The sequence below is a fragment of the Sebastes umbrosus genome, chromosome 8 (genome assembly GCF_015220745.1).
Source record: "Sebastes umbrosus isolate fSebUmb1 chromosome 8, fSebUmb1.pri, whole genome shotgun sequence".
Classification (NCBI taxonomy): domain Eukaryota; kingdom Metazoa; phylum Chordata; class Actinopteri; order Perciformes; family Sebastidae; genus Sebastes; species Sebastes umbrosus.
The window spans coordinates 12086895-12112430 of record NC_051276.1 but is presented as its reverse complement, the minus strand read 5'-3'; the positions used below and the strand labels follow the sequence as shown (position 1 = coordinate 12112430).

The following is a 25536-nucleotide window of genomic DNA, read 5'->3' as shown; positions in this document are numbered from 1 at the left end:
ATATCTACATAAGGAGCGGGTCCTCTTCACGGAGTCAGCCTTGTTACTTCGTCATGTTTCTACAATAGCCCAGAACGGACAAACCAAATATCTAATTTTTACGTTACCTGAAGGCCACTGTAGTTTTCCGAGACGCTTGTGAAACTGCAGTAACGTGAGCAGCAGAGTGCAAAACTGTGGTACCGCCAGCCACAGTCTGACTTCCGTTGCTCCTAAAATAGTGTTATTATGCTAAAAATGGCCTCTGAGCGAGGCGTGGGCGTTACCATGGTTTTACAGTCGGCGGCTCACAATACACAGTTGGTTGCAATCTGCAACCACACCACTAGATGCCGCCAAATCCTACACACTGTACCTTTAAGATAACTCAAAGTGACATACATCAGTAGCCTAAATGTCCTACATCAAAATCACTTTATTTTAGGATGTACAATGGATGCACAAGGACTTTGACTTTGGTTAGTTAATACTGAAATGTTACAAGACATTTACATAGAAAACGATGAACTGATCAACAACTACTGAACATGTATGTGAGAAATGGGGGAGATTGTTTGGCATCCAAAATGTCGACAGATATTTCCAGTTAAAATGCATGGGAAATTAGTTTACTAGCTCCTGCTGAAAAATCATATACTTCAGAGTTTAACATTATGTATGAAGAAAATTTTTAAATCTACATTTTGTAATCTAATAATCTACTCGGCGTTGGGGGAGTATCGTCCACACCTGAAGCCTGTCAAGTGAGCGTCACATTTGATGGTGTATGTGAAATAGAGAACTCCTTTGTTCAACTGACAGCTTAGCGAGTGAGTTCCTCGCTCAGGGAATACAACACATCTACCTGCTACGTCGTTGTAAAGCACATCTCTATCCCAGACTTCAAACCTCAACAACTGACCCAGTTCCACCGACCCAAAGTCATAAGTTGCGTTCCACACTGGGTCGTTGTTGTCCATCACAGTCTCGGTCTCCTCGTAAATGCCATTGTAGAAGATCTTCACGTAGGCATCTGTTTTTGTGAAGGTGTCCGCCCTCAGACCTGCCGCTCTGCGGATCTCCAGTCTAAGAGTTCCTCTGCCAGCCCGTAGAGGACAGCAGTTATGGTCCAGGTTGGAAGTCGGGGAGCAGTTCTTGAAACCAGGCCGGTCCTCCTGCAGCTGGTTATCTTTAATATACTCTGTGACAATGGTCCTCAGATTAGCACTGATCTGTGAGTCCTCCACCAGATGATGCAGGGGGAAGATGGCGTAAGAGACCACATCAGGGTTGTCGTGGAGGCTGCTCATCCAGCTCTGGTACGCCTCAGATGGGTCCTCATGGTAGAGGATGTCGGGGAAGTACCTCTCCCCTCCAATAACCTCAATCTTGTGGGTCATGAAGCCTTGGTAGAAACCCATGCTCATGTTACCCTTTAGGAGGTTGTCGCACTTGTTGGATAAGGATGCATTGCCAGGGAGGAAACCGAGAGCCATTCGGAGTTCAAAATTCAAGCAGTTTTTGATGTCGGACTCGGAGTAACCTTTCAGTGTGGCCAGGCAGGTCCTGAAAGCAGTGATTCGCTTCACCTTACCACCAAGCTGGACCTAGGAGACACAAACATTGAATTGAAGGCTGAAAAACTGAAAGGTTTATCATCCCTCCCTATGTCATCGTCTTCAGCATTATTTGCACTTTGCAAAAAACTACATCAAAAAGACATTCAGGGGCGGCTAGTTAGCTCAGTCGGTAGAGCGAGCGCCCATGTATCGCCAAGGCTCTGTCCCTTGCAGCGGTGGACCCGGGTTCGAATCCGGCCTGTGGTCCTTTCCGCATGTCAATTCTCTCTCTCCCCCTTTCAACACTGTCCTATCAATAAAATGCTTAAAAAATGCCCCCAAAAAAATAACATTTAAAAAAAAAAAAAAAAAAAGACATTCAGCAGCAAAAGTACTAAGGCAGGAAAAGAAGACTATTGACCACTGACCTGGTGTATGTAGTGTGTTCCATAGGTGTCTATCAGCCGTCTATATAAGGCTCTGTTCTGGCTTGTATCCAAACTCTGTGGGAGTCTCTTCAGATGCTTTGTGAACTCTGCACTCAGCTGGGGATGATCAGCCAGCCTGTAGCTGGAAAAACAGGCATGTGGAGTTCAATGAGAATATAATCTTCTCTGAAGTGACAAACGATAAACAGTCAAGTTCATGGAGCCGATCCCAGCTGACATTGGGCGAAGGCAATGTACACCCTGGACAGTTCGCCTGATTATCACAGGGCTGACACATAGAGGCAGACAATTATTCACTCTCACATTCACACCTACGCAATTAAGAGTCTGAAATAAAGTATTGACTGTGTTAATCTTTGCATGTAAACTATTAATTAAAAATCCATAGTGTTTTTAAGAATCTATACAGTATCACAAAACATAATATAGCGATACTTGATATTTTCTTACACCCATACTATGTATATAGATGGAACAATAATTCATTAAAAGCCATTTGCCTCATCATAAGAATATATTTTTAGAGCTGAATATAATCCCAGTAATAATACATGAATCAGCAAATTACATATAATTACAAAGCTCCACTTGTCTTTACCTGTAGTAGGTGCAACTGATTTCATGGATGGCAAAAGTGGCCTTGTCCACGCTGTGCTGCGAACGAGCAAACTTTGCCAAGTCTGAGCGGCTTCCTCCCAGCACGACCTTACCAATATTATCTAAACTCAAGCCCAGGCCCCAGTTGTTGTTAACCAGGGAGTTGGAGCTGCGCAGCAGGGAGTCCACAGAGTGGTGGAGGGCACTAGAAAGCTGCTTACTGCAGCGGCTGAAGGGACGCCAGTCGAGCACTGCAGCGGGGAGCCTCTGAATCTGAGGAGGAGAGAAAGGGCAGGATGCTGAGTGGGATGCAGGTGGAGGAAGAATAAAGGAAGCATGGAATACAGAGGGAGGAAAAAACACATGGCAAGAGGAGCAAAGAAGGGAAAAAGTGGTTTGGATGGAATTAAGTGACGGGAATTTAGACTGAGTGAAGCGACCATGGAAAAGAGTGAGAGGAGAAGGCTGAGTTGTATAGTTTTCACCTGTCCGTCTTGGAAGCGGTTTGTACACAGTGTACAGGTGTGGTTTTCAGCCAGATGAGCTTTGACATTGATCACGTATGCCCCCGTGCGACGCATCCGCACCACATCAAAACCCTCTCCTGCAAGGTTGTAGCCCGGGACAAAAGGGGCTTTCTCACACTCTGACCCTGAGCCAATCCGACAGCCCCGGACCCTGCAGACCTCCAACATGACCAGTAAAGCCAATGTGAGCAGAAGAACGTTGTGCCGTTGCATGGTTGCCTAAATGTAACAACACACGGAGGGCGAGAAAGTAGTCAGTACAGTCTATATTTTAATGATTACTTTTTTTTGCTATGAAATACTGCCTTTAACATGAAACAAGTGGGGTGTCTGATATGAAGCCCATCGTAGGCAGTTGCATTTTTTTCCTTATAGTTAAAACGTATGTTACACAGTAAATGCAGATGAGCTTCTAATCCTCTCTGCTTAATAAACTGGAGTAATCCTGCCACAGATGTTGTGTCAACTCTAAAACGTGCATAACAGAGACATGCACCACAAAATAGACATGCTCTCTTACCTTGGACTGTATTCAATCTATCGTCCTTCAGATTGTGTCCTCGTCTCCTTTTAGGAGTTGTCAGACTGTAGCGTCCTCTGCCCACTGAAATTCCTCTCCAGATTTTAACAGCCAAGAAAAACACATTTGTCGTGCCTCCCTCTTTTTACGAACCCCATCGATGGCGCCACTCACTGTGAAAGATGAACGGCAAACTGACTAAACTCTTGATCCTGCAGGAAATTAAATGATGGTTGAGAGAGCTTTGGCTGTGCTGAAAGCCTGCTGGGTGCACCCTTTTGTCCGTCCTCTGCCCTATGAAAAAGACCAAGGAGGGAGTTCCCCTGCTTCAGGGCTGGCTCTCTTCCTCTCTCTCTCTCTCTCTCTCTCTCCCCAGGCCATAACAATTTCCTCAGCATGAGTGGGTTTGTTTTCATGTTCATGACCCAGCTCTATGAATCCCTCACAGCTGTATATGTGTGTGTGCACGTGCATGTGTGGGGGGAGGGAGATTCTTGTAGTCACGAGAGAAAAGATGCACACTGGTATGAGCACTCTTTACAGGAAATGGCTCTGTGCATATGTATGTACGTGCACGTTGAGTGTACAGTACATGTGTGTCTGTGTGTGTTTCTTGTGTGTATAATGTCTGAGCAGCCTGTCTGTGTACTGATAACCTCACCAACACCATGATGTCAGCTTGCCATTGTCTATTTATGGATGTGGGTGGAAGGTTGGTGGTTTCTCAGTAAGGTTAGGGAAGATAAACGTTCCTCTCTGTGCAGAGAGAGAGAGAGAGTTCAACGTTGTTTTATTTAGACAACCAGTATGTGCTTCGGTGCCACGTTTACAGACTTATGCATGCGTACAGTGTACTTTTGCATTTTGTGCTAACCTCAACACTATGCGGTGTAAATACAGTCTGTGTTTGGATTTAGCTCAAAGATATAACGCCATTTTGTGAACTTGCAAGATTACAAAAGATACATACTCATAACTCAGATCTGTTTCAAGAGCAATTACTTTGTTTAAATGACTGCTGGTATTTGTTGAGAATTTAGGGCATTTCTTAAATTTTTTATGAACAGAACAGAGGCATACCAAGCATAAATACAATGTAAACATGAAGATATAGATCCATTAAATTGTTTAATGCCACTTTTATTAGTAGTTAAGTGCAGTGCAGAAGAGTTTCATTTACATACATCTATAAATCTTGACAATTTATTAACCTGAGACAAAATGTTACATACAAAACACAGTAGATTCTTAATCTAATGCTTCTTATATTAGAAAAAAAAATTTCACAAATTTTAATCAGATATATGTAAAAAAAAAAAAAAAAAAAAAATGTTTTAAAAATTTCAAACAACCTGTTTTGTGAATGGTACAATGTAAAGACATACGAGGTATACAGGTTCTTAAATGGGGTATAAAAATATATCATTTACCACCTGACATTATGCATTTTGGCCACATGAGGGCAGTATTGATTCAATGTGGCCTTTGGAAAGCGCTTCTGCTTTGTGCTATTTGGGGATTTCAAAGGCCGATTGCTCTGGAGTCACGTTTCTTAGATCAAACATAATATGATCAAGTTTTTAATGTGCAAAATACAAAATATACTTATTCTAAGCAACGGCTTGAAGTACACATCATGTTATCAGGAAAAAAATGTCTACCAATAAATGTATTGTTAAAACGTATAGTTATTATCTATAGTAGTTGTTGAAATGTGCATTTCTGATTGGTTTCATAGACATTTCAAAGGAACAATAATTAATGCAAAGTATAACTGATTCAAACTAGGAGCCCTTAAACATGTGAAACATTTCCGCTTATGTAAGCATCATAGTGATTTCTGAGGTGAGAATTAAAAAGGAAGTTAAAAACAATCTGTCTGCCAGATTAACTTCTCTGTTCTCTAAACTATTTGGTTTTCTCAAGCCTCATCTTGCTGTGTCTCTCTCTCTCCTTCGTCACGGTCAACCTCACTACGTATTTCCTCATAGCCTCTAGCTGTCCTAAACCCAGACAGCCTCCTCCTTCTCTTCAACAGGACTACTGCCACTATGATCAGCACCATCAAACCCATCACCCCGAAGGCGACCCCTGCCTTTTCACCACTAGACATCTGACCTAATTCTGGGTTAAGCTGCTGTACAATTGCCTTGATTTCCTCTGGATTTGCCAGTTTCCACGCCTTGGTGTGCCCCACTCTGACCCAGCTCTTCTCTCCTTCAGTCATGACCATCACTGTATTTGTGGCTTGCATGCTGACAAGTGGAGGTTTAGTGAAAGGTGGCAGATGGACCGGAAGCAGATCTCCACCTGTGAACAGACCTGATTGGACACAGTAAAGAATTTCACAGCCGTCGCTCACTGTGGCGAGGTGCTGGCTGAACTTAGGAGGGCAGCGACGTTGATCCTTTGCCAAGGGGTTGTTTGACTGACAACTGAAGAGGCCACCGAATGGTACTGAGAACCTGCTGCCGGCTTCATAGTCTCTACTCACACAGATCACTTGGCCATCCGAGAGAAACTTTACTGGAATGAAGTTTGGAGGGCAGCTTTTGGCGTTGGTGAGGGGGTTCAGGAGAGAGGGGCTATATAAGCCTCCAAACAGATACCCTGAGTTGTCTGGGGCCTGTCCTCTTACAGAGCACCAGTAGGTGTCGATGCGAGCAGAGCGAACGTGGTAGTTGTCCTGACATACTTGACGATGGCAATGTGAAAGACCAAAAAACCCACACCGATAGCGTTGGTCGTGACAATCGTAGGACTTGTAACCCTGCTGTCTCACTTCTGATCTCAGTAAAGTAGCAAAGTAAGGCGAACGACAGGAGAAGTCCCCTGTTTCAGGGTTTTTCTGTGCCAGGGCATCACATAGTGGTCCTGCGTCTGAGCTAACTTGAGTACACTGTTGGTAGACGCCACCAAAACTTAGGTTTGTAGCAGCGCCCTCGCAGGATGAGTCATCAATGTTGGCTTGGAAGTTAAAGTTCTTGGAGTTGACGTCGACGCATCCGGGCCGCGTGTTGACCATGTAGTAACGCTCTATGGCCTGACTCACTGCAACGGCCACTTTGCCAACTGTAGGATGTGGCAGATCAGGGATGGTGTTGATGTTTATAAAGTAGTGTAAGGGAAACCCAGACCGATCGATAGCAACCAGGTTGTTTCTGGTACTTTCCTGCCACTTCTGCAGAGTGATGCCAGGATAGAAAGGTATGCCGCCGCCATGGCTTTGGATAAGAGAGTACTGAATATTGGACTGGTAAGTTTGAAGTGATGAGCTCTGTTGTGTACTTTGACTGCTTATGTCAAACTTGAGTTTATCAAAAAAGTTAAAGCCTGCCTGCGCTTTGACAGAGGAACTTTCTGACACACTGTCCGACACATATGAAGAACGGAGATAGTCTTCCTGCACCAAAGTCGCGCCAGCATCGACGCTAGTGATAACATGGGTTCCATAGTCCAGCACCATCCTCTCTGAGAGATATTCCGCATTCCTTGTTTGGTTGTTTTCAATTGCATCGGCTATCTCTTTGGCTTGTTGAGCAAAGCGTGTGTCCAGAGTGAAGTCTGGATACGCCTTAACTGTGTAGATGAAGTTACGAACCTTTGAAGTAAAAGATTAAATATCATTAGGTTGTAGTTGATTTTTATTTCAGCTTTTTAAATTTGTATTCCTTTTCTTTATTTTCTTTTTAAGGTGACATCTGTAACATCTGTCCAGGAACTACAGATGAAATATAGCCTTCTGGCTCACACTGCCACATTTACAGCAATGTTGTTTAATGCTGGCTCTGTTAAATAGTCCTATAAACATAAAATATTTAAGAGCACTCAACATTTTTTTTCATCCAAATCTATAAGTAATCCATGGTAGAGTAGTACTTTCTTTTATATAATTACAAAATATTTGTGAGATTATTTTAGCTCATGATCCCACATTGCTGCCACAACTATATTTGCTTTTTACTAGGAAAATAGAAACTTACTTGGACTCTGGCCGTAGTTGAAGAGTCTTTGACTTGGTGGGTTTTCATCCTCTGGTTCTCTGTAGAAAATTTACCGTTCAGCACCGAGAGGAAGGACACCTCTGCATTTATGGAGTGCGATGTTGAGCTTTTCTGCTCCAGCCAGGAGCTGATTATCTCTGAGTTGGTCTCCACACCTGTCTCCTTGTGGGGGATGACAAACACGTCATCTGGGATGAGGTAGAGCCCGTCCTCGGTGGTCTGGCACTGGAAGTAGCTGAGGTTCATAACTCGACCTGTATCTATGTTTCGGAGGTTGTCCCAGCCTCCGCCCGGCAGCACCTCCAGTGCTGTGATGGAGAGGTTGGTGGAGGCGCGACATTGTCGGAGCCAGTTGGTGGGGCGGCTGATAGGGACTGAGGAGCAGACATGGAGGAGAGAGAGAGCCAGGAGGGTCACCACTGCTGCCTTCATGATGACTGTGTCAAGAAGGGCTAAGACGACTGACTATAAAGTTGAAGTTCCTCCTCCTATTATGTAGTTTATCATATGACAAAACAGGAACATCCAGTTTAAGGGTGGGGGAGGATGAGGTTTCACTTTCATCTGAAAGTCTGCATTTTTTTTACTCCAAACTATACTTCAGGCTACTTTTTAACAGAATAAAAGAACTCAACTGGCCAAAATGGAATTTAACATGAATATTCTTCCTAAATTATGACTTAGCTCATTTTCTATCACATAAAAATAACTTCACAGTATAATAAAACCATATTTAAAGACAATATCATAAAACCTACAATAAGAGCCATTAACCTGTGTTTTATATACTGCAACTACTGTAATTTAAGTTAATCATTCAAGTGATTTAAAGATGTGATTTCTCAGTCAGTGCATTATTGGTTTGATAAAAGCAAAGTGTAATGAAATGAACTGTAACTTGAGGTTAATATGCAGAAGTCATGAAAACCTTTCTAAACATCTACAGTTGTAATTAAAAGAGACAGCCGAGCACAAACACCTTAGCCATTATTTGTCAGAAAAAAAACACATTCGACAAGAGTTATCCCACGTACAATAGAGCAGTGCATACACCGGAAGAGTTTGAATACACTTGCCTGTCATCTACAGTATGTATTGGTTCAGTTTTAAACTTTCTTTCTCATTATTCCCCCAACCAACACGCAAACTGCTACCATTTGAAAGCAAAGTGACTGAAAGAGAGAGCTGAAGTGCACACGAAAGGATGGTTGAGGAAAAAAGAGGAAACAAAACTTAAGCTTGAACGGAGCAGACACTGCTTTGGTTGATAAATGCTCCGTTTCACACTGTTTTTTATTTCCACTTTGAAGGTTAAATTATTCACAGACTTCCTCTTATTAAAGGGAACAGAAAGCAGATAATAAAACAAGATGTACGGAAAGGGAAATGGTGGTGTTTGAACAGTCACATGAGTGTATGTCACTGGGAATGTCCTCAGAATTTCTTCCTCTGAGTCATCACCCAACATCTACACCCAGCAGTCAAGCTTAGACTTGAATGTTGCCAAACCAAAACAAATACAAAAGTGAAAACAATACATGTAGGGACGAACGTAGAATCAGAATTGCAATAAATGCAGTATACATTTAAAGCAATATGAGAAACAACATAAAATGATTTGTTCCATGTCACCTATGGTGAACTTCCCCATTTTGTCTCATTGTTTATTTGTGGGTAAATACGTGACTTATCTGACTGCACCATCCTACACCTCACCTCTGAAAAACATGTTAAGACTGATAGGATCACAGGACTCAAAACTACTCTCTATAAAGTAACAAGTGCGCCTTCATTGAAAAACTGATTCTTGACTATTTTTCCATCTTTCAAGCGACGGAGTTACTGATCTAAAAATACATAAATACCAATAAACAATACCAGTGCAACTCAAATGTAAGAAATCCTGTTTTTAAAAACAGAAAAATAAATTTAAATGCACTACTTATTTACATGTTCTATTAGCAGTAACAGTAACAGATTATTAATTCATATTTGATCAGTGCTCCCTAGTTTGACCATTTGATCGGAGTTCGCAGGTGATTGACAGCTGCCTGTGATTGGCCAAAGTCTCCTGTCATGGGCTAGATATTCTAAAGCCTGTAAACAGAGCCAAGAGGAGGTGCAGAAGTCTAGTTTTCTCTCAGGACACTTGAATTACAATATGCTGAAAGGTTAATATGGAATTTTTGCCCAATGATGCCAAAAACATTCTGCCTACAGCAGGTTTAACTTTGTTAGTGCTACATTTTTCCAATTGATTGCATATTTATACGTTTGTGTAATTAATAGGCAAACTAAATATTAGCTAGTTTATATGAATATTTGTCATTTTCTATTAACTATCTTGAAAACATATATATGACCTGAGGTGAAACTTTAATGTTCGGCCAACAGTTTCTTTCCTCTCCAGCTAAATAATCATTACTGGATCTGGCCAGTAGGTGGCAGCAAGTTACCATGATGAGCTCTACAGCTGTGTGAGTCACCACATAGGCTACTGTATATAATACCTTCACTTTACTGGTTCAAGACCTCAGTACTTCAGCATATCCATGATGAGCTAGTCAAGATGAGGAGCACCTTCAGCCACAGACTCATCCCCCCTCGGCACAACACAAAGCGCCTGGGTCAGTCCTTCATGCTGGTAGCCATCAGGCTCCACAACCAAGACTGACCCCCATATGAGAACCATGAGGACTTTAAGAACTTTAAACATGCACTATCTGAAACCCTCTTGGACTCTAACCACTGGCTTTACACTTACTTTACACTATACATCCTATATACCACTTTATAGACTGCACATATGTACATATTACATTTATGTATTGTACATACTACATTTATTTATTGACGAACTGCACACACTATGTTCACCCATTCACTCTGTACCTTTTATATTTCTGTTTCTATTCTTATAATTTGTGTATACCTTTACCTCTCCTGTGTTTCACTCTGTTTGCTGATGTTGCTGTTTTGACACCTGCATTTCCCTCCAGGGATTAATAAAGGTTAATTTTATCTTATCTTATCTTGTCTGATATAGTATCAAAAATGCCTTTAGTTGTGTATGAATATAGATCACAGCTTTTGTCATACTTTTTATGACTTTTTATATATTTGACTCATTACTAGTTGACATCCCGCCTCTCTGTTCACCTGCAGCCTACTTATCTCATCCAAACTCCCTAGAAGTATCCTAATCACTATTTAATCTGCGGCATTAGGCCTCTGCCCTCTGGAACTCTTTCCCTCCTGAAATAAGAAAAGCTTCAACCCTGGACACTTTCAAAAAACACCTCAAACACCACCTGTTCATCAAGGCCTATGATCTCAGCTGACTCTTCCTACACATCACTCTTTTAATTACTTAGCTATAGTTTCTCCTCTGTGTTATTTATTAGTATGATTTTGTGTGCCCCCTTTGTAAAGTATCCTTGGGTTTCTGAAAGATGCTATATAAATCCATTTTTTAATTATTATTATTATTATTATTAATTCCATCATAATCTTGGATGAGGATGGTGTGCCTTTATTCATCGGCCGGTCAGAATTATCGCCCTGGAATGTGTTTTTTAGTGATGGAGATAAGACGAACCGACTCGTCACGCCCATCAAGCCCCAATGTTGTCAGTGGCGATGTTTGGCAAGAAGCTGGGTGAGTGTCACCAGCTGCTGTGTTATTATGACCAGCCTGGTTTCACCCACAGGATTCTGCTGATATCAATGTGTCATTCAAATTGGCGCAAATTGGCTTTCATATGAGATGCAGACGCATAAACACGTTTTGTTCAAGATAACTTGTGACCACAATAGCTGTTTGTGTCCGCCACACAATAAACACTTGAAATGTGTGTGAATACCAGTGAATAAACAGGGCTGGACGCATTGGTCCCCGTGCGTAACGGTGCGTAACGGTGCGTAAAGGCGCCACTTCAAAACGTTTGCGCGCGTTCTGCTGCGTCACTGTGAATCCAATAAATCAAGCACGTGTCCGAAATCAGCCCTCATGTTCACTCAGTCACTGCTTCCTATATAATACACTCGCAAAAGATATAAAGATATTTTGTAACTTTTTTTTTTTTCACTTATATGTTTATTGGGTTTTCTTATTTTCACAAACACAATAAAAAAACAAAACAACAACAAACACTGGTACAGCTCAGATCAAAAAATGTATATAGGAGGTCATAGGAAATAATCCATAGTGCAGGGAAGTCGCAGGATATATGAGTTCATGTTCAGGAGACTCCTTGTGAGATAATGGAGGAGAGATCAGGTCCAATATAATTCAGATAGGGCTGCCAGATATTGTGGAACTGATCTACTTTGGCATTTAGAATATTTGTAAGATATTCCAAAGGGACCATCTCAAATATCACTTTACGCCAGCCTTGAACAGAGGGTTTCTTATCACTAATCCACTGTGGTAATATATTTTTTCTAGCAGGAAATGTAAAAATGTTATATAACCTTTTATTGGCTGCAGTAATTATATTTGTACTTTGGATTCCTAAAATCAAAGACATTGGATTCATTTCTAAATCCTTATCAAATATATTTTATTATTTTATAACTTAACAATGCACTTGGTCATAAATGTAAAAATGAACTGAAACGTTATTAACACATGACAACAGTTGATCTAAATGCTCAAAGAAGTTTTATTTTTTCTCAGTTTCATATTGTCAACAACAGACTGTGTTTTTTACCCAGAGAGTTCTTGCATGAAGTGAGAATATTTCAAATGTTACAGGCTATAGGCTATACAGTTTGTGAATGTTATTTTTGTTCAAACTGAGATAAAAAAAAAAACACAGGGCACACTGTAAATAAATTAAAATATGTTTATTATTTTCTACAATTGCTATTCAAATCTTTACAAACCACGGCAGAAAGGGGCGTCAAAACAGCAGGTTCAGTGTTTTTATTATAGAAAAAACTATAAAGCAAGCTCAAGTTCTTGGATGAATGCTGAATTTTGGTCCACACACACACGAGTTAAACGCCTCCAGAAAGGCGTTTGGTTGCATTCAGTGTTCATTTAGAGAGTTTTCACTTCTTGGCAGCAGCCCTGGTCCTGGTAGACTTGGCGACACTGCGTCTCACCTTCTTAGGACTCTTTGCCTTCTTGGGCTTCTTGGCTGCAGCGGGCCTCTTGGCTTTCTTCGGACTCTTTGCCTTGCTCTTTTTCTTAGGTGACTTCTTGGCTGCTGGAGTGGCACCTCCGGCGGCTTTCTTGGGGCTGGCCTTCTTTGCCCTTTTTGCCTTCTTCTTCACCACCTTCTTCTTCTTTGGTGTGGGGGGCTTCTTGTTCAGCTTGAAGGAGCCCGACGCACCGGTGCCCTTGGTTTGGACCAGGGATTTGCTTGCCACCAAGCGTCTGATGGTGATGAGGATTCTGGCTTTGTTCTTCACCACGTCGTATCCTCCGGCCTTCAGAGCCTTCTTCAGGGCTGCCAGGGACACGCCACCGCGCTCTGTGGATGCGGAGGCGGCCTTCAGTATCAGGTCTGACACTGTGGGACCAGTCTTCTTCTTGACTTGAGACTTGGCTCTCTTCTTGGGAGATTTGGCCGGAGTCGCCAGGGGCAAAGCAGCCACAGCAGAAGACATTGTAATAGTGAGTGAGAGTCACAGAGAGGGAGAAGGACAGAGTGATATCTCTGTGAGAGTGACAGAGAGAAGAGGACAGAGTGATATCTCTGCTCACCCTCTGGACATGGTTCCCCCTTTATCACCCCGATGAGAACCGTGGAGAGTCAGCCTCTCCACCACAGCGCGCCTCTTCTCTCCATCTCAAAACCTGATCAAGTTTGTGTTTTCTCCAGCTGGATTATTCAGTAAAACTCCTGCGTAAAATGTTGGTTATCAGCATGAAAAGCACATCATAAGAATCAGCGTAATCTTAACTGTCTATGTGTATATTTTTATTGAGGGATTTAATAAAATGTATTAATGTAATTACAGGCTGGCAGTTGTAAAGTGTAATTTCATGCGTGTATTTTCAACATTTTAACAAGGTTACACCCTCTAAACAGTCAAGTACAGACTTGTATGATTAAATAAGCTTAAATAGTAATGTGCCGGATATACTGGCTTCAAAAGTTGGTTTTATTTCAGCTGTTTTTGCTGATTAAATTCATTTAAAGATGACCAAAGAAACACAGTTGCCTTGTAGACCAGCCATTGTGAACTCAGCATAGATATAATATCCTGAAACACAGAGGCAGGACATTTGTGATGAAAATGTGAGATGAAAAAAACCCATTAAATAACAGAAAATGAAGTTTTATGTCATCATATGTTGTATAGTGAAAATATTATATAGGCTCTACTGTGTGTCTCCTCTGTGTGGAGGCAGATGGACCTCAGCCAGAATAAGAGTTATCAGTCTGTGAGGAGGAGTGGCAGAGAAACGAATTATAGATTAATTTCCCGGTTCTTTTTTAACTTTTTCCCTCTTTATGAAAGGGATGCATTCACATTAGCATGCATGTATATTTAAAACCAGTTTCTTTCATATTAAAGTGCGAGTCTGTGGTTTGACAACCACTTTAAACATTTTATTAGGACATGATGCCAGGAAGAAAAAAACATAATAATTCCAGTATGAGCTTTTAACAGCAATATCATCTGTATATTAAATATATTAATTAAATCAAGTGCAAAGGAATCAATGAATCAAATGTAACATACTGTATATTATATTCATCTGACTGCCTTTCTTCAGTCTGTAGTGCTATTGTTAAATGAACAGCACAAACTACTCTACAGTATAGTGGGTTATTATAGCGTTGAGGACTATTTGAAATGTGAAGTTCAGCCAGATTTCTAACATAAAACAGTATTTACTTTATATTATTTGAAAACATTTTGCATTGTTCTTTTTTTGTGCACAATCAGTAATTTCACTTTGACCAAATTGTAGGTATATTCACATAAATTATATATTCAATAGTTTGACTTATTGATGAAAATTCTGTATTTTTGTGTGATTCTTCCATTATTATTATTGTTATTATTACTGTCATTATTGTTATCAATATTATAAGTGCAGGTTTGTTTTCTGATGTTTTAACAACAGTAGAAAACATTAATAACTAAAATTAAATTGTTGCATTAGTCCTTAAAGTTCAGGCAGATTATTGTGCATTTATAGTACTTCCATTTGCATGGCATTGAGATGGAAAAAGAAACTTTGACAACATTAAAATGTGACCAAACATGTTGGTCACTCTTTGATATCATTTGTTTTAAACTTTTCTATTCAAACCATATCAAATTTATGTCTGTCTCTCTTTTGCGCTTTCTCACTTTGAGATAATGTGTGTTTGTGTGTGTGTGGGAGGAGATTAGTTAATGCAGTACTGCCTTCTGTCGTGCACTGATAGCGCCTCCTCCTGTTACACAAACACACACAGAACATATTACAACAGTGAATGAAATTAGCTTCAATAAAAAATGCAGTAGTGCTTTTAGATGGCTTGTCAATGGTAAGTCAGTTATCTACATTTTAAAATGTCCACTGTAGGGTATAGATGTTTTCTCTGTCGATGAGGAGTGTAGAAACCTTTAAATCCACTCTAATGAAGCAAACATATCAGATCACATAAAGTAGTTATAATCTCAACAGGGTACTTGGACAGAGAGTGGGAGAAAGTCCCTCACAAATGACTTTCTTTATCACTATGATAAAGAATCTGATTTTTTTGTAACTGACATGTTGTCCCTGTGATTAAAACCAAAACTTTGACTTCCTTGAGCAAAAGGTTACTGAAACTGTTATCAGGTCCTGTTTGTTTGTTTCTTTGTTTGTCTCCTCTACGTCTACCAGGACTTTTAATGACCAAATAAGGAATGTAGTACTTACAAGTGAATCCTTTTAGATTATGCCCTGTTGTGTTTTGAAAGTATAATGTGCCTTTATCTGTGCCATGATCAGAAGAGCAGCTGTAACCTTATATTGTGCTTCCTCATTAAATGTGTCAGTGGATTAAATCAAGTATCTACCAGTGCCACTGTGGTGATACAACTGAAACATTCACTTCAGCAGATAAAAGGCCTCCAACTCCCCTTATAGAAGTAGTGTTAATAAAACCATTGTTTAGTAGCAGTAAATGTCCACTGTGAGTTACACAGTCCTCTCTTTTTTTGTGTCAAAGGAGATCTTTGCTATTAACTGGCGAGGAGCAGAAGAGGGAATTATTGTCATCCAGTGACCCTGTCAAAGTAATCCACAGACTGATGACAGCCTCACAATTCCTGTGAAATGCAGTCATTACTCAATCTCGATAAAATACAGTAGAATTGTGGTACGATTGTGGGGTCATAAGTTCAGAAAAAACTGTAAAATAGAAAAAAAGAGGGGGGTGCACTTTTGAAAAACTAAAAAGTTATATTTTCAAATCAAAGTGGATGCTAAAGTATATTAAATCAAGATAAAAGTATATTCATACATAGCTCAGTATTAAAGGATGAGTGTGTAACATTTTTGGGGATCTATTAGCAGAAATGGAATATAAAATTACTAAGTATGTTTTCATTAGTAATCACCTGAAACTAAGAATTGTTGTGTTTTTGTTAGTTTATGAGCCCTTCATATCTACATAGGGAGCAGATCTTTTTCACGGAGTCCGCCATGTTGCTCCGCCATGTTTCTACAGTAGCCCAAAAGGGACAAACCAAACACTGGCTCTCGTGAGAGTCTTTTACGTTTTTATGTTACCTGAAGGCCACCGTAGTTCTCTGACACGCTTGAGAAACTGCGGTAACGTGAGCCGCAGAGTACAAAACCGTGGTACCGCCAGCCGCCGTCTGACTTACGTTGCTCCTAAAGCATAGACTGTATATAAGAAGTGGACGTAGTCACCGTGACGTCACCCATTGGTTTGTGGACTGCCCTTTTGAAGCCTCCTGTTTGACATTTTGGCCATGGCCATCTTGGTTTTTGGCTGTCGCCATCTTGGTTATTTGAAACCAGAAGTGACACGAGAGGGTGGAGCTAAGTACAACCGAACGCTGAATAAATAAATAATTTTCAGGTGACCAAAAAGTTTATGATTAACTTTCAAGAACTGAAAACACACTGTGAAAGGGTTAAAGTTGTAAGACGAAAACACAGACAACACCCGGACCGGACAACGCCGTGGTAGCGACCTGTCAATCAAAAGGTAGCCCCGCCCTAAAGCATCCCCTGCTTTATGGTCTATTTGACTCTAAATGGGACCATAATCTACTAAATGAACATCATGCTGTATTGAAGAAGACCTGAAACTAGCGATTGAGACCATAAACTCATGTTTACAATGTTTACTGAGGTAATAAATCAAGTGAGAAGTAGGCTCATTTTCTCATAGACTTCTATACAATCCGACTTCTTTTTGTAACCAGAGGAGTCGCCTCCTGCTGGCTGTTTGAAAGAATGCAAGTTTAAGACCCTTCTGCATTGGCTTCAACTTTTCAGACCCTGGATTTGGTGAACAACGTTACCACAGTTTTGCACTCAGCTGATCACGTTACTGAGGTCTACAAAAGGGAGGACAGCTGAGCGGACGGGTACGCAGTTGGTTGCAATCTGCAGCCACACCACTAGATGCTGCCAAATCCTACACACCGTACCTTTAAAATGTTTACCTAAAATGTTGTCAGTGTTCAAACCACAAGAAAACATCTGCGGTATTGAACAACAGTTACTTTTTCTCATGAAAGTATTATTTGTTATGTCTATAGTGTGTGATTGTTTCCACTCTTTTGAGGAAGTGGTGTGTGTGATGTGATGTGATGCCTCCCAGCAGTGGGTGGTGGTGGTGGTGGGAGGAGCTGGGGGGCTGTAGGACCTGCTGTGTTACATCACTCTCCTCCCCAAAGCATGTGACCATGTGATCACACTCACTGATGCCAGACAGACCGAGAAAACTTGTGACCAAAACAGCAGGGGAGAGAAGCAGCAGCTCGGCGAGATAAAACCCTGTACAGCAGCTCAGACAGTCCTCCTTCAATCTCCTCATCTCTTCATCAGACATCATCATGGACTGCGGGATTTTCACATCCAAGACCGTCCTCCTCTTCCTCAGCTTGATATTTTGGGTAAGTCGCTGTTATTCTTCCACCTGCACAGATTTCAATTGATGGCTCTCTAGGAAGGAATGTGTTTTGGTGGCTTTGCAATACAACAGATTTGCCTTTTTCTACCAATCATCGCTATTTGTTATTATTATTATTATTATTATTATTATTATTATTATTATTGTTATTATTATTATTATTATTATTGTTATTATTATTATTATTGTTATTATTATTATTATTATTATTATTATTATTCTGTGCGCCCTTTAAGGTTTACATCCTGTTTATCAGGTATTAGTTCTACCTGGTAAACATCCTGGTGACCTGCCCCAGTTTTCTGGTCGCATATCACCACACTGTGTACTTCCTCATTTTGACTGTATCCTGATATAGTTCACATCTGCATCATTCTTTGTAAGTCAAGTGATTCCTTATAGCTATGACTAACTAGTTCCCAATAATGTGAGATTCAATTCAGCTGATTTTAGGTCAGGGGGGGGATCAGTGACTGACCGGATTTAGCTGTAACATTGTCAGCCAGTTATCTTGAACTGTGACTCATTAGCAAAGTTTACCAGTGTTCATTATCTGGCTTTGTAATTAATAATAATAATTATTACTAATTCAACATGATTTCTCCAGTTGTCAACTCTCCTCTGCTTCCTTCAGAGGAAATGGGTTTTTAAAGGGAGCCAGTATACTTTGGTGCCCATCTGTGGCTGATATCTGTGTAATTTGATTACTGAGAGAGAGAGAGAGAGAGAGAACTGCAGCAGGAAACATGGGCATTGATTCAAGTATCCACCTCCACTTTTTACTTCCTCATTCCTCATTCTCAGTCTTCTCTCCAATGTATAGCTGTTTCTCTCTCTTTGTCTCACACTTTTCTCACCTCTATCAGGTATACATTTGAATGATCAGTCTCTCCTGAATGGTTTTTAATGTGTGAAGGGTCCAAACATCACCATATTCCAAAATCAAAAAAGTCTTTTCTTGTTTTTCTCACCAGCTAGGCATTACACACAGCTATAGGGCTGCAAGTAATGATGATTAATGTTGATTAATCTGTTGATCATTTTCTTGATAGTTGTTTGGTCAATAAAATGTCAGAAAATGGTGAAAGATGTAGATCAGTGTTTCCCAAAGCCCAAGGTGACGTCCTCAAATGTCTTGTTTTGTCCACAACTCAAAGATATTCAGTTTACTGTCATAGAGGAATAAAGAAACCAGAAAATATTCACCTTTAAGAAGCTGGAATCAGAGAATTTACTTTTTTTTCTTAAAGATGATTCAAACCGATTAATCGATTATCAAAATAGTTGGCGATTAATTTAATAGTTGACAAGTAATCGATTCATTGTTGCAGCTCTACACACAGCATATCCCTACAACACAACACATTTCTGTCACACACATTGGTTCTTGTTACAAGGCAGTACATATTTAATGAGAGGCCACATCTCATTTATAAAAACAAATATTTCAAAGCTTCACACACATCTGGATTGCTCCCAACAGCTATATCCCAATTATGTGGTCTGTCAAGCCGGCTAAACAAGCCAAGTCCATGTATTAGAATACAATAGTGAGCATTCATCTTTAATTCATCCTCCATCCGTCGTTGTACGCCAAGAGTCTTAACAGTAGAGTAGTTTTTGTTGGGTTGTTTTTGATGTAATTTTAACATCATCAGCTTCAACCATCAAGGATATCAAGTCACAATGCTGGTTCAAGCTGTGAGAAAGTGCACATTTCTAACAAGATTAACAGTAACTTGGACATGGGAGAGACTTCTTTTAAAAACAAAATCATAATTCAAACAAAATATCAAATTATCCTTTTACTGTAAACTCTAATGATTGGTCTGTCTTTACAAAATCACAGCTAAACATTGTACAAACCCCAAAAAGTTTACATAAAGTCTTCTGAAGTTCCCAAAGTTTCAAAAGATGGCAGATATTGAAAGTGAAAACGTGTTTAAAAGCTTCACTTAACAATTAGAATATTCAGATTTGATGTGATAAAATCCAATTGTGTAATAAAAAGGGATTTTTTTTCTGATGAAATTGGGTGATTTTACGGGGGAAATCACACGTTTAAAAGATCAAGTGAATGTTTGGAAGCACGTGAGCAGAAATATCATGACTTGCTTTCCCAGATTGTAAAACTTACATCATGTCTGCCCTCCTGGAATCTGGTCTAAGATATAGTACAAGTACATTTACAAGCAGGGTCCAGCTAAAATCATCCCCTCAGATGAAGAGACATCGCCTCAGAGGTTTTCTCACATTCCAGAGAGGTGGCACCGAGCGGGGGCACTATACGTTGTGTAAGCCTCTTTGTGCTGCTTCTTAGGCACAAGATCAGAATTTCTGGGAAGATTAGGGGTGAGCGGTGGAGGGGGGGTGTAGAGTAACTACCCCACAGGGATCCCGTGACTACGGAGTGATTAAGAGAAGTGAGTCATGAGGCTGTGGCGGAGGATGAATGATTGTTTGGCTGCACAAAACACATAGGAACAAAGACAAGCACACAATGTATAACTCATGCCATTACAGGGGAAGTGATACTGAAAATAACACTAATCTGCACACATGGAGGGGGATTTCTGACTACAGGAGAGTGGCGTCGCCTTTTTGCCGCAAATTTTCCATCTACCATGCAAAGGAAAATTAACTGACGACATATTCTCATATTCCAGCAGTATATAACAGCAGGATTTACACAGACAGTTATATTTGAGTATAATCTCATTTTCAGTTTAGATTCTGAAGTGTTGTTTATGTAGCGTTCATCACTCAGCAGTTGATTTCGTTTCTTGCTCTGTTTTTCCCAACCTACTGGGCTTCTTTTATCTCAGACTGGAGTTTGAATCAGGTCAATACAGTGAGTTTCAAAGGGCAAAGGGAAGTCAAGATAAGTGCTTTAGAGCCACTGTTTTCTTAACAGTTGTCTCTGTTGTTGACGTGTCTGTTGTTTTGACCGTCTAGACTTTTGTTTTGTTTTTTAGACCAGATAGAGAAAACAGAATTGTGTCATTTTACAGTGACTTTTAAAATGAGCCACAGTGATTCCAGTCTGTATGCACACAATTGGCCCACATACTTGTAGTCTTATGATTGGAGAGCTCACTGCTGATCATGACGATGATGATGATGGTGTGACTTAATGCCTTATCCATATCTGAAAGACCATCAGTGACCTTCATGGTTTTTTAGTTCATCACATGAGATCCCAGCTGATAATAAAGGGAGAACAAATCCCTTTATCTAACAGTGTTTCAACAAGCAGCTGATCAAGGTCATTTCACTTACTGTTTCTTTAACTATGTCACATCAGCAGAACAAGACCAAACTGACTCAAATCTTATATCAGTATTCGTGAATAGAAGATTAAAAAAACAGCTCTTTCCTCTCAGATTTTGCTATTTGACATTCAGAATTTGAACGTGACGCTTTCAGCTGCAGCACAGATCATGTGACCTTTCTATTCTATCAATGTGTGTTTGCCTTTAACAAAGCAAGGTACTGTGGAAACAAAGTCTAAGTAAGCTGAGGTTTGATTATTCCTAGTATAACTGTCAAACATAAGGGGAAAACTAATATCTTCTAATGATAATTAAAAAACAAAAAAACAATTACTCTTTTCCCTCAACTCTGAATGACATCCTCAAATGTCTTGTTTTGTCCACAACTCAAAGATATTCAGTCTAATGTAAAGAAACCAGAAGTTATTCACATTTAAGAAGCTGGATTCAGAGGATTTTGACTTTTTTTTTCCTTAAAAAAATGACTCAAACCGATAAAACGATAATCAAAATAGCTGGCGTTTACAATTAATCTTTTAATCGTTGCAGCTCTAGATTTTATATGTAATAGTGAAAGCATTCTGATCTGTATATGCAGACCTGTTAAATGTTTATTCTCACTATATTGCTAAATTGTCTATTGTGAATGAACACCTTGATGTGTAACATGATGTTTTCTCCTCTCTGCAGGCTGCAGGAGCAGCGTTGGCCTACGTCGGTGCTTACGTGATCAAGAGCTATGACAACTTTAACAGTTTCATTCAGGACAAGTACACGATGGTCCCAGCAGCGATCATCATCTGCGTCAGCGTGGTGATGTTCATTTTTGGTCTGGTGGGATGCTGCGCCACAATCCGGGAGTCCAAAGTCGGCCTCACGTTTGTAAGTGTGTGTGTGGCAGGAGAAAGGAGGCGGAGGCCATGATTTATTTGTGCTCCAGCCGTCCTCTCTAAATATCAGAGCAGCCACTTCAGCATTTATTGTTTCGGTTACAGTGTTAGTTATTGTTGTTGTTTCATTTTTGTTTCCCCTGAGCTTTTGTTTGTCCTTTCACTCAATAAATTGCTCTCATTTTCTTTCCCTCCAGTTCTTTCTGATCATCATGGGGATCTTTGCAGCTGAAGTGGCTGCTCTGGTATTTAGCTTCATCTACCAAGGCAAGGTGAGTCACAGACAAGCATTCTCTGTCACACAATGTTTGCTGCTGACACTAAATCATATTAGGAATTCAATCTCCACCCTTTTAAATCTGGCACATTTGTACATGGCTGCTGCCAACAATGTGTTTCATTCCAGATAAACGCGGACCTGGAGCGCTCTATGAATGACGTCTTCATGAAGTATGATGGAGAGGGTCCTGAGACCTCAGCTGTGGACCTCCTGCAGAATCAGGTTGGTATCATATTCTACTGTAGCTATAAAAATAGCTTTGTTTTCTCTTCTGCTTTGCTTGCACTCTCTCTCTCTGTCTCGCATGCTTGCTTTCATTTCCTTCTCCTGTGCTTTTAGTTTACTCTTCAGTCTGTCTTTCTCTCTCTTGCCTTTTAAGAGACACACACTAAAACACAGTATACTGTATATGTAGCGACTGCTATCAATCAAAAAGCTGCTAAGAGGCTAAGTAGGCTCTTTACTGTGTGACGCATTCAAACAATCCATACCTAGTCTAGATGCGTTTATGCTGTTTAATAAACTTAAAGAATTACAAGCAACAACTGTTATGGAAAAACTGAAGTAGGACCTGACGTGACGGTCAGCAGAAAATGTCCGAGCCTAACTCACTCTCTTTGTCTGAATCCTGTCGTCCAAGTGAACAGGTAAATAAAGTGAAAACCTCACCCATGTGCCAATTACCGGAAACAATAGAAACCAAAAACAATGTGTGCAGCCTAAACAAATAATGATAAACAATACAGGCTAAATACACATTTTGGCTCCTACAGTATATTTTGTTGGTGATGTATTTTTATTTTTCTGAAAAACAATGTCCTGGTATATGGTCAAACATATCATGGTATGTTGCTCATGTTGAGGTATTTGTAGCTCAGCTAAAATGTGAGAGAAAAGTCTTCAACAATACGGACAAATAAAAATAACTTCCATAAACGACTAATGCCATCTCCACCTACGTGCTCTTAATGCACCAAATTCACACCTCTGGGTTCGTCAAAAGTCATTCTGGGAAATGCAGAAGTAGTAGTAGATGAAATAGCAGGTTGATTGAAAGTGGGAAGATAAAAAATATCACGCATCCCCAAATAACTTATGTACTGTAACTCACTCAACATTCTATGTTGATGATATAGTGTAAGAGGGTAGACGCCTTCTCATATAGCGTCATTCTTTCCTTTTCTCTGCCATATTGTTTTTTAGTTCTATATTAACACCTGTCTGTTCTCTCTGTGTCTCTGTGCAGTTGCAGTGCTGTGGTGTCATGAATTACACCAGCTGGTCCAACACTTCCTGGTACAAGAACCACAACAACACCGTGCCTGTGTCCTGCTGCAAAAACAGCACACAGTGCACCGGCAGACTGGACCAACCAAATCTGCTTAACACACAGGTAAGTCATACAGAAGCACATTCTTTTTGGCATAAATACTATGTTGGTGTACATGTGGTTACATTGGGATTGTTAGCTGTTTATTTGGTATTGCTTTATAAATACTTTTAAATACTTCTCCAACTGCGACTTGGAGAGGACTTTGAGGAGGAATTATCGTTTATCGATTTTTAATGCTTTTTTAATGACTCAAAATATAAAGTCTGCAAAATCAAATTATCTCCCACCTCTGAGGCAATAAAGCAAGAGCTACATTTCAGACGGACAATAGTCAATATTCAATGTATATATGTATGTATGTATGTATGTGCACTCACTGTACTTGTGTCTGTATTTTAGGGCTGTGAGGTGCAGCTGGCTCAGCTCCTACACGATGTGTTGGGTTACGCCATGCTGGTCATTCTTGGCTTCGCCATCGTCAAGGTAAAGACAGTCGCATAGCTGTGAAGGAGTATTACTGTAAATCCCACTCTCTGTTATCACTGCAGTAGAGCTGCAATGATTAATTGATTAATCAATTAGTTGTCAACTATTAAATGAATCACCAACTATTTTGATAATTGATTAATCAGTGTGAGAAAAAAAAGTTGAAAATCTCTGATTCCAGCTTCTTAAATGTGAATATTATCTGGTTTCTTTACTCTTCTATGACCGTATATCTTTGAGTTGTGGACAAAACAAGACATTTGAGGACATCATTTTTGGCTTTGGGAAACACTGATCGACATTTCTCACCATTTTCTGACATTTTAGAGATCAAACAACTAATCGATTAATTGAGAAAATAATCAACCATGAAAATAATTGTAAGTTGCAACCCCTACAGTGCAGTGAGCGACCCATCAATCGGTGCAGTAGATGGTGTATCTTGTAGGAATAGCAGGCTACATATACTCCTCTCTGTGCCATGTTATACTTCTCAAGTGCATGCATTTCCGTACCTCGCCCTGATCGTGTGATATGTTGAATAATCCATTCAAATATAGCAACTAAAGTACCTTGTCCCGAAACATAACACGTGAACCTCCAGAAAATAGATTAGAAATACTTAGAAGAGCTTGAGTCTGATTACCTTTATCTTTTCTGTTGCAGTTCTTTGGGATGCTGAGCGTTTGTGTGATCACCTGTAGAGCTAGCAACCGGAGGAGCGGCTACCAGCCTCTGTATGCCTGAACCACTTCCTGCAACCATCTACCACCTCTTCATGTTGCTGGACTAGGTTTGCTGACCACTCACTCAGCCGTGTACAGACACATCCAGGCCAATCATTGTACAAATATAAAGTTTTATTTAAATAACGGCATATAAAGTATAATTAAGTGGCAGACCTTGTCTCAGTGTAAAGGGGATCTTGCCAGAGCATTCCTCCATATATGAAATCAGCGCAAATGTTCCTCTGGCTGCTGAATGTGGCTTTAAATTTTGAGTTACTGTCTAAATTTCCCTGTTGGATAAAGTTTCCGATGGTTGAGCAGCCAAAGGTCCCTGTACTGTCTCAGCCCAACTACTGTGTTATTATTTGGACTAATGATGAAGGACTTCAAACTATATTTTAAGTGTTATGTGATTGTGAACGAAAGGACAGCGGTTTAATGCCTTATTTAGGATTGCAATATTTATAGCCAACTAAATACAGTATACATATATATATACATATATATATATATGAAGTTTTATGGTCAGTTAACTGTATTAATTAAGTGACAGTTCTACATCACTAGACTTTGGTTGTTTATTATGTTTCTAAATTAAAAAGGTGAAAATGTCACAATAATTTGGAATTTGGTGCAGTTATTTTTTTTTTTTTTATTCATTTTTATTTGGAGACATGTTTGTAGCATGATGTAATGAGCAGCATGTACTTAAAAGAGTGTTTTAATTTTTTTCTTTTTTTAAGTGTACATATACAATAAACATTGTGCCCGCACACCCACCCAGAATTTGGTGCAGTTATATCACA

General features: G+C 40.0%; 4 protein-coding genes across 4 annotated transcripts; 1 reads left to right on the top strand and 3 right to left on the bottom strand.

The window, feature by feature from the left end:
- Nucleotides 1-395: 395 nt before the first annotated feature.
- prf1.5 (perforin 1.5) lies at nucleotides 396-3937 on the bottom strand. The gene is made up of 5 exons (XM_037778342.1): nucleotides 3632-3937; nucleotides 3070-3330; nucleotides 2586-2857; nucleotides 1967-2108; nucleotides 396-1586 (listed from the first exon to the last, which is right to left on the bottom strand). The coding sequence occupies exons 2-5, from the start codon at nucleotides 3322-3324 to the stop codon at nucleotides 699-701; spliced, it is 1557 nt and encodes a 518-aa protein (XP_037634270.1). The 5' UTR covers nucleotides 3325-3330; nucleotides 3632-3937; the 3' UTR covers nucleotides 396-698.
- An 813-nt stretch (nucleotides 3938-4750) lies between these two features.
- mpeg1.1 (macrophage expressed 1, tandem duplicate 1) lies at nucleotides 4751-8114 on the bottom strand. The gene is made up of 2 exons (XM_037778341.1): nucleotides 7615-8114; nucleotides 4751-7232 (listed from the first exon to the last, which is right to left on the bottom strand). The coding sequence occupies exons 1-2, from the start codon at nucleotides 8065-8067 to the stop codon at nucleotides 5553-5555; spliced, it is 2133 nt and encodes a 710-aa protein (XP_037634269.1). The 5' UTR covers nucleotides 8068-8114; the 3' UTR covers nucleotides 4751-5552.
- Nucleotides 8115-12281: 4167 nt separating this feature from the next.
- Nucleotides 12282-13358, bottom strand: LOC119492300 (protamine-like protein). Its single transcript, XM_037776652.1, has one exon. The coding sequence runs from the start codon at nucleotides 13249-13251 to the stop codon at nucleotides 12691-12693; it is 561 nt and encodes a 186-aa protein (XP_037632580.1). The 5' UTR covers nucleotides 13252-13358; the 3' UTR covers nucleotides 12282-12690.
- A 4143-nt stretch (nucleotides 13359-17501) lies between these two features.
- tspan36 (tetraspanin 36) lies at nucleotides 17502-25536 on the top strand. Its single transcript, XM_037778853.1, has 7 exons — nucleotides 17502-17724; nucleotides 21704-21895; nucleotides 22101-22175; nucleotides 22310-22405; nucleotides 23430-23576; nucleotides 23916-23999; nucleotides 24669-25536. The coding sequence occupies exons 1-7, from the start codon at nucleotides 17665-17667 to the stop codon at nucleotides 24747-24749; spliced, it is 735 nt and encodes a 244-aa protein (XP_037634781.1). The 5' UTR covers nucleotides 17502-17664; the 3' UTR covers nucleotides 24750-25536.

Bases quoted from the DNA above. Each gene is read 5' to 3' on its own strand.
- prf1.5 (XM_037778342.1), bottom strand. From the start codon at position 3,324: ATGCAACGGCACAACGTTCTTCTGCTCACATTGGCTTTACTGGTCATG. The intron at 2,109-2,585 runs GTAAAGACAAGT...CTGTTTTTCCAG, and splicing joins ATCAGTTGCACCTACTACAG to CTACAGGCTGGCTGATCATC. The intron at 1,587-1,966 runs GTCAGTGGTCAA...TGTGTCTCCTAG, and splicing joins GAACACACTACATACACCAG to GTCCAGCTTGGTGGTAAGGT.
- mpeg1.1 (XM_037778341.1), bottom strand. From the start codon at position 8,067: ATGAAGGCAGCAGTGGTGACCCTCCTGGCTCTCTCTCTCCTCCATGTC. The intron at 7,233-7,614 runs GTAAGTTTCTAT...TTTACTTCAAAG, and splicing joins CAACTACGGCCAGAGTCCAA to GTTCGTAACTTCATCTACAC.
- LOC119492300 (XM_037776652.1), bottom strand. From the start codon at position 13,251: ATGTCTTCTGCTGTGGCTGCTTTGCCCCTGGCGACTCCGGCCAAATCT.
- tspan36 (XM_037778853.1), top strand. From the start codon at position 17,665: ATGGACTGCGGGATTTTCACATCCAAGACCGTCCTCCTCTTCCTCAGC. The intron at 23,577-23,915 runs GTAAGTCATACA...TCTGTATTTTAG, and splicing joins CAAATCTGCTTAACACACAG to GGCTGTGAGGTGCAGCTGGC. The intron at 24,000-24,668 runs GTAAAGACAGTC...TTTCTGTTGCAG, and splicing joins TTGGCTTCGCCATCGTCAAG to TTCTTTGGGATGCTGAGCGT.